General features: G+C 35.4%; 1 protein-coding gene across 1 annotated transcript in view; it reads left to right on the forward strand.

The window, feature by feature from the left end:
- SPON1 (spondin 1) overlaps positions 1 to 17,177 on the forward strand; it is a 444,045-nt gene that overhangs the window by 189,034 nt on the left and 237,834 nt on the right. Inside the window, exons 4-5 of the mRNA XM_001377891.5 lie at positions 1,673 to 1,746; positions 11,464 to 11,586. Of these exons, the coding sequence (XP_001377928.2) occupies positions 1,673 to 1,746; positions 11,464 to 11,586 (197 nt within the window). The remainder of the gene's footprint in view (positions 1 to 1,672; positions 1,747 to 11,463; positions 11,587 to 17,177) is intronic.

Genomic DNA, 17,177 nt, shown 5'->3' on the forward strand with positions numbered 1-17,177 from the left:
TAATTAAGTGCCTAGTAAGTGCTAGATGACTCGTTCGACTTTCATTTTTTTCAGTGAAAAAAATTGAGTTTCTGCTCATTGGACTACCTATACCCCAAATCAAATCAAAACCTTGGTTACAAATATGAATAGTTGAGTAAGATAAGTTCTTGCATCGATTATTTCCAGAAATACATGTTTCATTCTGCATTTTTGAATTTATCATCTCTTTTTTAGGTAGTTTATTTTATCATTGGTCATCTGCAGTTGTGCTTGGTCATTTCATTGACCAGAGTTCCTAAATCTTTAAAATTGTTTGAGTACACAGTGTTGTTGAAGCAGGACAAAATCATAAACTGTATTTTTTCACAGATGGATTTCAAGATGCTAATTCTTTCCCCTTGCTAGCCAGTAGCTCTCAGGATTTTTCAACAAATGTTGATAAGATACCAGAGTAGACTGAGCCCAACTCAGAAAAGACAAACACTTTAATCAAGAAAGGACTCTAAGGAAAATATCAGGCTTGGTACAATTACTCTAGAAATATAATTTAGTATCTTAATCCAATGGTTTTATATGAGATCATCCAGGCCTGTCACCTCTTAGCAGAAGAAGGGAGAGATTTAGAGAGTGAGGGAGAAGGAATAGCATTGCATCTAGGTGTGTGTGAATGTGTGTGTGTGATTGAGAGAGAGAAAAGAGAAAAAAAAAAGGGTGGGGGGAGAGAAGTCCAGTGTGTATTCTATGGTTTCTAGTCTCTCTTCTTTCCAAAACCTGCTCCTCAGTTTCCCCTGAGGATTGGCTACAAGTAACTAGATCTATATTTCAAGTCCTATGAGAATTTGAGAGGGACAGTTGTTGTCCCCTTTTAGAGGAATGGGTCAACTTTCAATTAAGAAAATCCTGCCATGCTAGTGAAAGAAACCTGTCTCTTCAGTCCACTCCCATGTCACATTGCTGTCTCCTTTTCAAGACCTGTTCTGACAAGAGCTGAGTGTATGTGGGATGCTTTCATTCCAAATAGCCAGAGGGTAACAAGGGATCAGAAGATGATACTGATATTGCTGGGGATAGCTAAGCATACAGTCCCCAACCAAGGAGCAGAATCCAAGTGGTGACATTTTAATATATTGTTATTTTCAGATTTGAAAATCTAGAGATTTTGAGAGTTCTGACATTCAACCTCTGAATAGGCCAGGTAAAAATAAATAACATTGGATGAGAAGACTGAAGCAGAGGTAACACATCCATGAAAAATCCCTAATTAAAGAGTCTATCTTGGTGGTCTTGAAATAACTACTTCTAAGCCTCAAAACATTCTTCTAAAATTCTCATATCTTCTGTTTGACAAGTTTAAGGAAGAGCTGGAACTCCTGAAGCAGTCTTTGTATAGAATGTCAAAAGTTAGTTTAGTCTACTAATTTTGGCAAGAGGCAGGGTGACATTTTCAGAGCAAAACTAAAACATATTTTAAATTCCTCTGTCCCATCACCCTTCAGGAGAAAAATTGGAGGGAGTACTTGTCTCATGTAATTTGTGCTTCTTCAAAAAGATTTCAGCAACCTCAGTAGTTTGAAATTAATAATATAGCTAAGGAAGTCCCTAAAGAAAATGCTGTCCATTTACTTACTTTTTGCCTTGAAGAAACTGTGATCCTCACACTGATAAGTGTTTGTTTGTTTGTTTTTTGCAGGGCCAGCATTGTGCAGAAGCGCATAATTTACTTTCAAGATGAGGGCTCTCTTACCAAGAAACTCTGTGAACAAGGTAAGACTAATACATCGCAATACATAGGTATAGACTATTTGACATGGGTGTTAAGCTTCTAGAGAAGCATTTAGGATATATTTTTCTTTTTTTCTTTGGTTTCAGTGAATGACATAGCTCAAATGTTTTAATGGTGTCTAGAGGTTATGTACATTTTGATCCTGCTTTCTCTCCAATTAACCAACTTGATTTCTTTGGTAAAAAATTTGGCAGCAGACGTTAGATGTTATTTTCTTTTGGGCAAAGTATAGTAATTTCAATCCAAACATATTTATTATTAAGCATTTGCAATGTGTAAGACACATGTGTTAGTAGCTAGAGATTTAAAAACGAAAATGGAAAAAAAATAAACAACCAGTCCCTATCCTCAGAGAACTTGCAATCCACAGCTAAGAGATTGTTTTCAAATGGATTTGCCATGAAGATGTTTCTAGGTGCTGGCACACGGCAGGAGCTTAATAATTGCTTGTTGAGTTGACTTGATTGAAAAACATGGTTTTATGGCTTGGTGGTGGGCGGGGAATGGACCAATTTCTTTTGGAAAACTGTTAAATGAAGTCTGACTTTTTTTTAAGTCTTTGGGCTCATCTTTTGGTTGTTGATGCTGGGGATATGAACAAATTCTTCCCCTCAGTGTCATAGTAAGGGTGAGGCATTTCCTAAGAAGAAAGAATTACTACATTCAGGGCTAACATGATGTATTAATCAAGGCTATCATAATAGCAGTGCCATGATAAGTTAACAAAAAAACTTGATTTAGGATCTTAAGAGTTTTTATTTAATGGAGAGAAAAGTAAATTAACCCATCTGTTTTTATAAAACAAAAAGGCAAGATGTATGAGACTTTAGTCATTCAGTTTAATAAATATATGTGTGTATGTATGTGTGTATATATATGCATATATATAAAACTATGAAACCACTGTATATTTGTACACTGGATATTTATATATATATATATATATATATATATATATATATATACTACAAATTATAGATATATTGCTGAACTGGAAGGATGTTGATGTGGAAGGAATTCAACACCAAGAATTCTTTTTTTTAAGTTTAATTAATTTAGAATATTTTTCCATGGTCACATGATTCATATTCTTTTCCTTCCCTCCTCCTACCCCCTCACGTAGCCAATGAGCAATTCCAGTGGGTTTTACTTGTGTTGTTGATTCAGACCTATTTCAATATTATTAATATTTGCACTAGGGTGATCATTTAGAGCAGGGGTCTCCAAACTATGGCCTTCAGGCCACATGCAGCCCCCTGAGGACATTTATCTGGCCCCCACCACACTTCCAGAAGGGGAACCTCTTTCATTGGTGATCAGTGAAAGGAGCACAGAATGCATCCTGTGCTCCTGGAGTACTGTATGTGGTGGTGCCGCAAAGTGCAACGTCGCTCAAGTACAATACTGCTTCTGGTGACATAATCCTTTGCATGGCGCCATGTTCTGAGAGTAACTGAAAGAGAACGAGGCATCATGCAAAGGATTATGTGGCTGCACAATGGAAGATGTCAGCATGGTGAGTGGTGATCTGGGGGAGGGGATTCCACACTGTGTATACTGCTGCCCAGCATAGTGGTGGCGATGATGGGCCTGTGCAAGGTGTGACAGGCCCATCACAGCTAGCGCTGCAGCCTCCGCTATCCTAGACAGCAATACACAGTCTCAAAGGCCCAGAACCACCTCCAGTACTGTATATAGGCATCAGATAATAGTGATCTGGCCTGTGACATCAGCAGTGGACTTCTACTACTACCACTGAGTGTTTTATAAGACATCCCCAGTTTTTAGGGTCAAATTAATATAAGACAGTATCTTATTTTCAGGGAAACATGGTAGTACACTAGCCCCCATATTCCCCCAGATGCACAACATAATGGCTCCTATAATAGGACATCTGGGGGAGTGTGGGGGCCATTGTACTATGTAGTAAAGTGGGGAGAGACTTTTAGGCAAAGGGAGGTTATAGGGGCCATTATGTTGTGCATCTGGGGTAGTAAGGTTGCCATTGCACTATGTGGGGGAAGTGAGGCATGAGTTTTTTGTATTATGGTCTATAATTACAGATTTATAAATACAGACTATAAGAGGACACACACTAGTGTCATGCCTTCTTTTTTTTTCCTGCCATGGAATCTGATTGCATAGGTCTTATCCATGTGATCAGATTCCTGTGTGAGTTTGCAGATCGCAGTACAGTTCGCACAGGGTAGTGTGAAATGGAAAAGTGGTGGAGGAACCAGCTCTGTAATTGTTCTGGTTTCATCGCCACACCAGTCTGAGCCTGAGGTAAAAGTGGAGTTCCACCAATATGGCCACTGGTGAGGCTGAAATGATGTGGACTGGGAAGGCTGCATTGATGGACGCAAATCAGACTGCATTGATGGGCAGTGCAGTCTGTATGCCTCTCTGTGGGTAAACTTATTGTTGGTATATTGTTTTTGAAGGGCTGTCTATATAGACAGCCCTTCATATATATATGTATATAGATATTTTACTAATAGCAATTTGGAATCCCTAGGAAACAATGATGTCAAGAAAGAGGAAAACTGACTTGGAATGTAGTATATTCAAAGAACAGTGGACTTATGATTACTTTTCATGCAGTACAAGGAAAGAGCTGTGTATTTGATATGCCAGAATATAGTGTCTGTGGTCAAAGAATACAATTTGTGTCAACACTATCAAACTCAACATAAAGATAAATATGATTGTTTGGTTAGAGATGTGAGAAAAGATAAAATATTAAAACTGAAAAATACATTGACAACTCAGCAAAATACTTTTGTGAAGCAGAAGCAAGTAAATATTTCATCACTGTGAGCAAGCAAGTTTTCAAGTTGCCAAGTGAATAGCCTGCACTGGAAGACCATTCGTGGAGAGAGAATTTGTTAAAGAGTGCTTTCTTTCTGTTGCCAAAGAGATGTGTCCAGAAAAGGCAGACTTATTTAGTACAGCAAGTCTTTCAGGATCTACAATTACATGAAGGATTGAAGAAATGGGAGACAATTTTCATCAGCATTTGCAAAACTCTGCAGGAAAACTTTCCTATTTTTCCTTGGCACTCAACAAGAACAATGATATTTGTGATTCTGCCCAACTTCTAATTTTTATTCAGGGGATGAATGACAATTTTGAAGTCACAGAAGAGCATGCTGTGCTGCAAAAAATCAAAGGAACTACAGGAGAAGATATCTATGAAAAGGTTTCACAAACTGTAAAGGATTTGGAGCTGGACTGGGCTAAACTAGCCAGTGTGACAATTGATGGTGCTCCTAGCATGGTGGGGTCTAAGAAAGGAGTAATTGTTCACATTAACCAAGAGATGGACAAATGTAACCATTCTCATCCAATAGCCATACACTGCCTCATCCACCAACAAGCGCTGCTATGTAGTAAATTCACTAAAGTGGGACTCTGTTATGAAAATTGTGGTATCTTGTTAACTTCATTAGAGCTAATGCACTAAACCATAGACAATTTCAGGAATTTCTGTCTGAGCTAAATGTTGCCTATGAAGATGTTCTGTACCACACAGAAGTCAGTTGGCTGAGTCAAGGGAGAGTTTTGAGACATTTCTATGACTTACTTCCACAGATTACAGCTTTTATGTTTTCAAAAAACAAAGAAGTACCAGAGCTCAGTGATGCAGAGTGGAAATGGCACCTGGCCTTTCTGACAGATGTAACAGAGCTATTCAACAGTTTCAATGTTCAACTTCAAGGAAAAAGGAAACTCACCTGTGATATGGAATCACATGTGAAAGCATTTGACGTAAAATTAAGCCTCCTTATAAAACAAATGAAGGAGGAAAATTTCTGCCGTCTCCCCTTAACTCAGAATCTGTTAGCAGAAAAACGCTTGATTGCATTCCCAAAAGAAATATGTGTGGATTCACTGGAAAAGTTGCAAAAGGAGTTCCATTTCAGATTTAAAGAGTTTCATCTCCATGAACAAGACATACAGCTATTCCATAACCCATTTTCTATTGACAATGAAAATGTGGATGCAATTTACCAAATGGAACTGACTGAATTGCAATTGTGATTCTGAAAGATGCATTCAAGTCAAGCAGCTTGCCTAATTTCTATGCATCTCTCCCCTCTGAGACATATCCTAATCTCAGGAACCAAGCACTCAAAATGGCAACCATCTTTGGCAGCACTTATGTCTATGAACAGACATTTTCCAGAATGAAACATCTGAAATCTCCAACCACATATAGACTAACTGATGCACACTTGCATCACTTGTTATGGCTAGCAGTGACAGATATGAAACCAGACACTGACCATCTCATTAGTCAAAAGTAGGCCCACAGTTCCTATTGAAATACTGGTCAGTTTGTTGATTTAAATTTACTTGTTCTTTATTTTAAATATTATATTTGTTCCCATTTTTTTACTTTAAAATAAGATATATGCAGTATACATAGGGATTTGTTCATAGTTTCTTTTATAGTCCAGCCCACCAATGGTCTGAGGGAGAGTGAATTAGCCCCCTGTGTAAAAAGTTTGGGGACCCCTGGTTTAGAGTCTACATCTCATATCATATCCCCGTCTACATCAATCCATTCAATCAAGCAATTATTTTTCTTCTGTGTTTCTACTCCCCCAGTTCTTTCTCTGGATATGGATAGCATTCTTTCTCAAAAGTCCCTCTGCATTGTCCTGTGTCATTGCATTGTTGCTAGTAGAGAAGTCCATTACATTCGATTGTGCCACAGTGTATCTGTCTCTATGTATAATGTTCTCCTGGTTCTGCTCCTTTCACTCTGCATTGGTTCCTGGAGGTTGTTCCAGTTCACTTGTAATTCCTCCAGTTCATTATTCCTTTTAGCACAATAGTATTTCATCACCAACATATACTACAATTTATTCTACCATTCCCCAATCAAAGGGCATCCCCTCATTTTCCAACTTTTTTGCCATCACAAAGAGCGTTGTTATAAATATTTTTGTACAAATCTTTTTCCTTGTTATCTTCTTAGGGGGTATAAACCCAGAAGTGGTATGACTGGATCAAAGGGCAAGTAGTCTTTTAAAGCTTTTTGGGCATAGTTCCATATTGCCTTCCTGAATGGTTAGATCAATTCACAACTCCACCAGCAATGCATTATTGTCCCAATTTTGCCACATCCCCTCCAATGTTTATTACCTTCTTTTGCTGTCATATTAGCCAATCTGCTAGGTGTGAGGTGGTACCTCAGAGTTGTTTTGATTTGCATTTCTCTAATTATAAGAGATTTAGAACCCTTTTTCATGAGCTTATTAATAGTTTTTATTTCTTTAACTGGAAATTGCCTATTTATGTCCCTTGCCCATTTATCAATTGGAGAATGGCTTGATTTTTTTTCACAATTGTTTTAGCTCCGTATACATTTGAGTAATTAGACCTTTGTCAGAGGTTTTTTTATAAAGATTTTTCCCCCAATTTGTTGCTTCTCTTCTAATTTTCGTTGCATTGGTTTTGTTTATACAGAACATTTTTAATTTAATGTAATCAAAATTATTCATTTTACATTTTGTAATATTTTCTATCTCTTTCTTTGTCTTAAAATCTTTCCTTCCCCATAGATCTGACAGGTAAACTATTCTATATTAATCTAGTTTACTTATAGTTTCCTTCTTTATATTTAAATCATTCACCCATTCTGAATTTATCTTGTTGTAGGGTGTGATATATTGATCTAAATCTAATCTCTACCATACCCAAGAATTCTTTACATTGAAACAATGATAGTTTTGATAAAAAATAAAGAAAATTAAAAGGCACCAAAAGGCACTGAGAAATGGAATTTGAGGTTACAGGTAAAAAGAGAAAGAGAGAAAAAAACAATAATAGCAATTAATATCACCAACAATGAAAATTTATGTAGTGTTTGCTATGTGTCAAGCACTGTTCAAAATGATTTAAAATTATTTTCTTATTTGAAAGGAGAAAAGAGAGAAAGTAGAAGAGGAATGGAGGAGAAAAAAAGGATGGACCATTCTAGTTTCACTTACTTCTCTGCCTAGCCTTGATCAATCTTTTTAATGAAATAATTACCATCATGCTAGAAGTTTTCACTCACTCTGATCTTTGGCATCATTAAGTCTCATGTCAGGGCAATCTTTACCATGTGACTCTTTTGGTTTTGCTCCTAGGATGCTAATTTCCTAAAAGGCAGGAGATTTGAGGTTCAGTTGATCCTTGTCAGTCCTATACTTCTCTCTTGGACACCCTCTATCACAATTCATGTGTTCTAAATCCTTTTTCTCCTCAGGTCCTCAGCTATACTCCCTACCACCCTTACACCAGGTGATCTACATTTCTACCTACTTCATTGAGAAGTTGGAGGCCATTCAAAGCTTTCTTGGATCCATCTTCTACTTCTCATAATGACTGAGTCACTCATTCTTTCTTTCCTATTTCACATAAAGACATCTTTTACTACTTAACATTACTAGTAACTCTGTGCCTTAAGTGCTGCTTCTCTCCCTTTTTTCATGACTTGCTTTAACAAGTTATTCCCTTTTTCTCTTGCATCTTCAACTTTTGCTTCTCTCCTGACTTCTCGCTTGCCTATATGTATGTGCATAGTTCTCTGCAATCCTAGAATAGCTTTATCCTTTGCCTTCTATCTCACCAAAGTACCATCCCATCTCTCTACTCAAATTTATGACCAAATTTGAAAAAGGAAACCTTTTCTTAATACTTTTACTTCCTCATGATCCACTTTACCAATATCTTATATTATGATTTCTCTTCTTTCTGCTCTGTTAAATGTCACCAATTACTTCCCAAAGCAAACTTCACTGAGTTGTCATTTTTATGACCATTCTGCAGCATTTAATATCATTCTACCCTTCCCATCTTTTAAGTTTTAATTTTCCTTGAAGTTTGCTCTTTGTTGTATCAATTTTCTATTCCTAGTAACTATCACTAGGACCACTAGGTGCCACAGTAGATAGAGTTGCAGGCCTGGATTCAGCAAGATTCATCTTCCTGAGTTCAAATAAAACAATAGATACTAACTGTGAGCCTGGGTAAGTCACACTGTTTGCCTTAGTTTCCTCATCTGTAAAATTATCTGGAGAAGGAAATGACAAACTACTCCAATATTCTCATCAAAAGAATCTCAAATGGGGTCACAAAGAGTCAGATATAAATTAAACAACTTAACAATAGTGGCTTTCAGAGTTTCTTATTACATTGAAGTTGTATAATGACTGTTTTTATATTTAAATTGAATCCATAGTGTCAACTTTCTTAATTCCTGAGTCAAATCACTTTCCTAATCCTCCTATTCCTTCCCTAACCACTTCGGTGTCTCTTGCTGATCACTTGTCCTCTTTCCAAACTCATAATTTGCTTTTCCCCCCTCTGTCCTTTGTACACTTCCTCCTGTGACAAAAATTACAGAGTTCCATATATCATTCCAAATTCAATGTGCTGAAACTTTAATGTTTCATGTTTCATCCACTCTTTAAATCTGCTTTTTCCTCTGGTTTTACTGCTCTTTCAGCAGTTCCACTATGCACCTAGTGTCTTTTGTTTCCAAACTTTAGTATATTATTATTATTATTTGTTTTTAGTATATTATTTTGGACTCTTTCCTCTTCATGTCTTTTCTTGTTCAGTAATTACGAGGTTCTGTTGTTTTGGTATTTTTAATGCCTCTTCCAGATATTCCTCTTTTTTATTCCTATTGCCATCACCCTGTCTAGGCCCTTATCAGCTATTTAGACCATTAACTGTTCTCTGTATTTGACATGATATTGCCTATCTCTTTGATGAACTCCTTAGTGTTACTTAGGATGTCTGGCTTCCTCTAAGGATTAGCTCATGTACCATCTACTCCCAGTATTCTTTCTTATTTGGCCCCAACTTGTCCCCATTTGGTAGTACTTTCTTCTTTCACAAAACATCTTGTATTTTCTTATCTTGAACTTATTCCCTTCTTTTTTTTAAACTCATCATGACCATCTACTATAAAATAAGCTGTTTACTTTTTTAATCTCTTCCTGGAAGACATACCCTCTTCTTTCTGCCTTATTATCATCTAATTTTTGCCAAGTTTGGAAGCCCCCAATTATCTCACTTTTTGATTTCTCAAAATCCTACAAGATATTCCTGTTGTTAAATATTTTTCTTTCCTTAAGGAAATAGTCTGTTGTCTTAAATTAGGAACTAGGAGACCTTGGTTCAAGATGGATTCAACATTATTGCATGTGTCACTTAGAGCAAGACATTTCATTTTTATGAGTTTTAGTTTTCTCATCTTTCAAATGGGGCTAATGATGCCTGTCCTACTTATTTTATAGACTGATTGTAGGGGTCAAATAAGAGTATATATATATATATATATATATATACTGGGCATTATATATATAATGCCCAGGGAACTTTAAAGAACTGTATAAATGGCAGCTTTGATGATTATTGTGTAGTTCCTTTAAAAATGTGTAAGAATATATGTCCAACTAGGTTTAAAAAAGGACTTTTCTGTTAAACTGCTAAAAGGTTTTGAGAAGTAGAAGAAGGATGTGTTTGAAGCAGGTTAAATGGAAAGAAATTGTGTTCATGATGCTGGAAAATCAAGAGTAGGAGTCTGACAAGTGGAAAAACCATTTGCTCATGTAGCCCTCTCTCCTTGCTATCAATCAATAACTATAAATGGGAGTTTAGAAGACTTGTTTACAAGTTCATTACTTGGCATCCATTGAACACAGAGGTGAAGTCAAGGGACCCAACCTTGAGTAGTTGGGGCAGGTTGACCCTCTTACTATAGCCTCTCAACCCTTAATAGGAATAACTGAGCATCTTCAAATGGTATTTAAGCATTACTTTTATTTTCATTAAATTGAATCATACACATCTATTTTTCTATTCTCTCTGCCCAAGCCTTTGGAAGATCATTCTTGTTGCTATTGATAATTTAAGTATGACAGAAAGCATTGGTAGGAAGCAAGGAAGTTTGCATATTTCCTTCAAAAACTAGGGGGCAGACTGAACAAATTTTGGTATCTGATGGTGATGGAATACTATTGTGCTTAAAGAAATAATGAACTGGAGGAATTCCATATGAACTGGAATGACCTCCAGGAATTGATGCAGAGTGAAAGGAGCAGAGCCAGGAGAACATTATACACAGAGACAGATACACTATGGTGCAATTGAATGTAATGGACTTCTCTACTAGCAGTAATGCAATGATCTAGGACAATTCTGTGAGATTTATGAGAAGGAACACTATCCACATCCAGAGAAAGAACTGAGGGAATAGAAACACAGAAGAAAAACAACTGCTTGATCACATGGGTCAATGGGGATATGATAAGGGATGTAGACTCTAAGCAATCACCCTAGTACAAATAGTAATAATATGGAAATAGGACTTGAACAATGACACATGTACAACCCAGTGGAATTGCTTGTTGGCTATGGGTTGGGGGGAAGGAGGGGAATAACATGAATCATGTGACCATAGAAAAATATTCTAAATTAATTAAATAAAAATTTTCATTAAAAATGTGGGATGGCAGAGCACATATGCTAAAATAAAGCCTATATATAGAAAAATGCCTTCTCAATGTGTTTAATTTCTGCTAGACATTAGAATGAAGTCACCTTATTTATGATGTCATGGATCCCTAATGAGCTTCTGTGCATATGAATTCCTTTAATAAGCTCACGATGGTTTTTTTTTTCTGTTTCAGATTCAACATTTGATGGGGTGACTGATAGACCGATCTTAGACTGTTGTGCATGTGGAACTGCTAAATACAGGCTCACATTTTATGGAAATTGGTCAGAAAAGACTCACCCAAAGGATTACCCACGTAAGCATATCTGCTGCTGGGAGGGTTAATGAGGGAAGGGAGGGAGAAGAAGATTTGAAAAAATAGTATGACTAGAGACTAAAGTAGATAGTCCATAGATATGACTTCTGAGAAAATTGAAGAACTCAATTAAGTCCTGTTGGAGTCGGGAAAAAAATCCTGACCCAAAAAAGAAAAAGTTTAAGGAAAATTCAAATAATATAATTAAAACAAACATTACTCAATATGTTTAGATTTTTGCACAGCATTTTCCCCAATTAATGTTTTCAAAATTTGTAATATTATATATATATATATATATATATACATATACATGAAGAGGCAAGTCAAGAAGACTGACACATAATTGACTATATCATTTATAAATATATATATGAAATATAAGTACCTGGGCAAGGTACTTAAGCTTTCAGTATTCTAGGCAACTTTCTGATAGCATGTCTATAAATTGCAGATAACTTGCATTGGTGAAGGGGGCTTCCTCATTAGGGGGAGTTCCCTATATCAATGAAATCATAACTCCCTATTTTCTTATAATTTTATTTACATAATTACATGTGTAAGTATGTATGATATGATAATAGGAAAATAGAAAATATGATTTTAGTAAAATGGATAGGGACTAGAAATATGATTATCATAAAATATCATTATAAATATAGATGTTATCTATATACACTTTTGATAATTATATAATAATAACACCATTTTCCTTTGGAGAATAGTCTTTTAACAGTTTCTAAAACTCAATTTTAAGCTCAGAATTAAGTATAAAAAAGGCTCTCAGGACCTAATGAGGTACCTGAAAACTCCTGTTTCCTGGTATTATGACTCTTACTAAGTCTTGGGGATTTTTATTTCACTTACAGTTACTATAAGCTTGGCAGCATAGTTTAGCCTTGAAGCCTCAGATTCGATATTGGGAGGGGGACGGTATTGTCTGATAGCTGAAAAAGTGCCAAGTAACATCATAATAGTGAAGAAAATGCAAAAACTAAAATGTAGCTACAGAACTAACCAAGTGTGGCATTTTGTGTATTCATTCTGTCAAGGTAAATAGCTCTGTTTGCCTCAGCATCCCCTGAAGAGATAACTGTACTTTTTGTACAGTATACAAACAGATATTCATAATAGCAAACTGTTTCATCAGTAGAGGGTTAAATTGTGTTCACAATCCTCTATTTAAGAAGGCAGAGAAGTGTGTAATGCATCTTAGAAAGATTTTTATCAAAATTGCACAGGCTTAAAGTACTGGTGCCTGAAGGGACCAGCTTTAGTTATCCTGGGAAAAATCACATATATGGAAGAGTTCATTCCTTTTCATGGCTGGATAAATGAGCAGTGATTACATTTTCCACTATCTGCCAATTTTTTTCATGGTTCTAGTCTTTTAGCTTTTATGTAAAGCTGGTGGCATTTTAGAATTGTATCCAGATAGAATTAGCTATACACAGAGATTTTCAATTTAAGCAATTTGAAGGGAAAACAGAATTGCTCTGTTGTATGCAAACCTCATTAAAATGGAAAATTTTTGCAGAATGTACAGATAGGGAGAGTGAAGAATAGAGAGACTCTATTGTTTGTGAGGAGTCAATATTTTTTCTTACAGAAAACAAAGGTTATTTGATTAGGTTTTTAGAAACAGCACCAAAGAAAGCCAAGAAGTGACCTCTAACAGAGTAAATACTGCTTTGCCTTCTTTTTGTCTTCATAGTTTTTTCTTTAGTTATGCAAGTACTTAAATTTTTTTCATTCATTTTAAATTAATTTTTTTCAATTAACAAGTATCTACTTTTCCTCCCCTCATTAAGAAAAAAAGAAAAAGCCCTGCAATATGTATGCTTATTAAACTTCTTTTAATTAAAGTTTTTAACTTAAAAAATTTAATACTCACTTTGACCATGTCCAAAAATATAGCTCGTTTTGTATTTCTATTTTAAAACATCTCTGTCAGGAGTAGGTATTCTGAATCCTAAATTCTCTGGAATTGTGGTTAGTCATTTCATTTATCAGATTTACTTTTGCCTCTCTATTAGGTTAGAATAATCTATTCGCCCACATTCTTTATCTTTTCTTCCATACTAAATCCCTTCTTCTTTTAAGATCATTATTACAACATTAAAAAAATCACTCCCAGGGCCTCTATTTTATTTGATTTTTTTCTATGAGCTCTGCTTACATTACAGTTCTTAGGAAGTGCTTGCATCATTTGCCTACTCTCCAATGGAATGCAAATATTTTATCTTTATAAAGTCTTTTTCTACTTATTCACTTGAATTTGTCCTTTTAAGTTTCTTTTTTTTCCCTTTTGTGTTTACATTTTAAAGTTTCCATTCAGATCTGGTTTTTCTACTAGGGGATGCTTGGAAGTCCTCTCTTTCATTAAAGTTCCACCTGGGAGACAGAAATGTGTTGGAGCCAGCTACAATAGAACTAATTGTTAAAATTTCATTGTGAACCTTTAAACTTTGGAAATTGGCAAATGTTACAAATTAGAGCTTGATTTTTATGTTGCTGACTATTTAGGCTTAAAAAGTGATGGAGAAAATGATGTTAAATTAAACATAAAATAGATTGTGCACACTTTGTTTTTTTGAGAGGGAAAGATTCCTTGGAGATTTGTCATTGGTATTTTGAAGTTTATTCTTTTTTTTTCCAGATCTGCATTTCTTGATTTTCGATTGTCCCTGGCTTTGTAATAGCTCTTTTTTTTTTCCAATTCCTTTTAGTAGTCTGATCTATGTTTGCTTAGCTAGAGGCTTCTAGAGGTTGATTCTGGTCCTCGCTCTTCAAAGAATTTCCCTTATTTTTCAGTGATGTCCTGAGAGAGGGAACTAGGACCACATTATTTGCCCTATTTTAACATAGTATGAAACTACTCATACAACTTAATATGTTCTTCAAAAACTTGAATGATTTTGTATATTTGAAGTTTTAGGGATATATGCATATCATTGTGCTTATTTTGTCAAGAATGTTTCTCAACTCTAGTACTTGATCTGAGAGTGGCTACAAAACTATGACTCTCCATTAGTTCTGGGAGAAAATCTCTGCTTTATAAATCATCAATGTTAAATTAATCCAAACTGGTAGCACACTGCATACTTCAAGGATACATCACGTATTGATAATGGATATTCCTCCACTGGTACAGATCAAAATAAGATCTGCAGAATGAGGAAAAGAGAAGGAAAATGAATAGTAATGAATTAAAATCCAGGAAAAAGGAGGGATTCAGAAAGCACTTTACTACCCCAATATAATCAGATGAATTATAGCCTAGAAGATCAGGCAATATTAAGTGATATTATGAAACCAATTGTAAGCATAGTAGTATCGCTGAATTGGAGACAGGAAAGTATCACACTGACCATGCAAAAGGGGAAAGCAGATATATTTTTATTTCTTTTTAAAAAATTATTCATTTATTTAGAACATTTTTCCATGGTTACATGATTTATGATTTTTCCCATCCCTCTTCCCTCCCCACTCCTCGAGTAGATTTTTCTAATTATAGGCTGTTGAATCTTTGATTCTTGATAAAATTCTTAATAGTAAATGAATCACATAGATATCCTGACAAGGGAATTGATCGCTTTAATCTAGTGTTGATTCAAGAATAAGTCATACCAGACAGACTTCATTTCCATATTTTTAAGAAAGCCATAAAGGATAATTATTTTTGCAAGATATTTGACGAAGCTACTCATAGTCTCCATGGGCAAGGTAGGGATGTTTAGCAAGGAGAAGAGAAGATTTTTTTATATGACCACATGGACTAGAAGATAGTATGGTCAACTAGATTTTGAGCTAATTGAATGATAGCAACAAAAGAGAGAGGATTCATTGGCCAATGGCAGCCTCATAAGAAACTTCAGGGAAATAGAATAGGGCATTGTCCTTGTTTGATGATACTTTTAATTAGCAATAATCATGCCTCAATTACACTTCATTGGCTGTGATACTGCCACAGGGAAAAGCTTGACAATGGTTTAAAAAATGATAATATTAAAACATAAATGGGTTGTATATATGAACCCATATGTGGGAGATATGTAGAGCATGAAACTCAAGCATTAATAACTAATACACTGAATGATAGAATTGAGATCCAAATGATCTTGATATACAGCAGTAATGAAATGAATATGGTAAGATCAAAATTAAGGAGTAAAAACATAAATGTATACACTTGGATTATATAAAAAGTGCATGCATATACTCACATATACATTAAAAGCTGACTTCACAGGATGGAAGAGAGAAGTATGGCTAAGCAACATTATGATTGAATGAAAAAGGCTTCAAGGTATGAGTGGATTTTAAGCTCAATACGAGTCAACAGTGTAATTCACCAGTCAAAATGTGATCATGACCCTGATATTCTTTTACGAGTATCCATCTATGCTTTGTGATTGTGAATTTTTTCTCCAGTTTCCCTTGAAACAGTTTTGGAAGCCTTGCTAACAAAATGGCACATGTCCCACTGAGGGTGACCAAGATGGTTAGGTAGTTTAGAATCATGAAATAGTAAGATTGGTTGAGGGAACTGGGGATGTTTAGCAAGGAGAAGAGAAGATTTTTTTTAATATGGCCACAGTAGCTTCTTCTAACATTTTAAAAACTTTTGTGTTGAAATGGGATTATATGTATTTTGTATCATGAATTAGTAAACTTCCTATTACTAGTTTTCTAGCAGAGGCTGGATGAGTATCAATCATTGAAACTGTAAGAGATTCTTTTTTGACATTTAGATATTTGATTATATGATCTCTTTGGTCAAATTCCTGTAAAAAGGGCCCTATTCTGATCCAGGGAATCAATAAAATAGACTGTGGCTAGGGTTTGAGAAATACTTGGTCCAGTCAAGCAGCCTAGGTGAAAGAGTTTTGCTCAGTGATCAAGGTAATCTTGGGAATAAAGATTGCTTATTATTGTTAGAAGCCTGCATTGTGCCATTTCTGTCTGGTGATAGTGTTCTCATTCGAAAGTGACCTAAAGGAAACAGGAAATAGACCAATGAGTGAAAATTCAACTAAGATATTGAAAATGTCCAGCTAAATAAATGCGACATGCTAAATTTCTCCAAATTACAGATGGCGAAAGCCAGCCTTATTGCAATAAATCAATGATTCTGATGTTAAAGAAGAGATAACTAAGTTTCATAGGACTTGACTAAAAACTTAAGGGACCTTCACAGACCTTGAGGGGCGTGAAAAAAAAAACTTTCAAAGCATTTTTTCTGATTAATTTCATCATTGTATTATTTCATCTATTGGCAAATCTAATTCAACATGCTTCTTCCTGTGTGTTTACTGTTTATCCAGTCAGCCCTATGCCAACATGTTTGAGGGAATGTAGTTAGTTTTCAAGAAATGACGTAGGGAATCAGGGAGAAGCATTTGTCAAATTGAAGAGGAAATTAGTAAAAAAAAAAAAAAAAGAGGTTTGAATACTGTTTTTTTATCTGGGACCCAACTTCTTGGGAAGCAGCCAAACATCAGCTCTTAATAGTGCAATGTAAGCACTGAACTTGAAGAGTCATAAGAACTAAGTTCAAATCCTATTTCTACCATTTTCTACATGCATGA

Source organism: Monodelphis domestica, chromosome 6, assembly GCF_027887165.1.
Source record: "Monodelphis domestica isolate mMonDom1 chromosome 6, mMonDom1.pri, whole genome shotgun sequence".
In the NCBI taxonomy this organism is placed as follows: Eukaryota; Metazoa; Chordata; class Mammalia; order Didelphimorphia; family Didelphidae; genus Monodelphis; species Monodelphis domestica.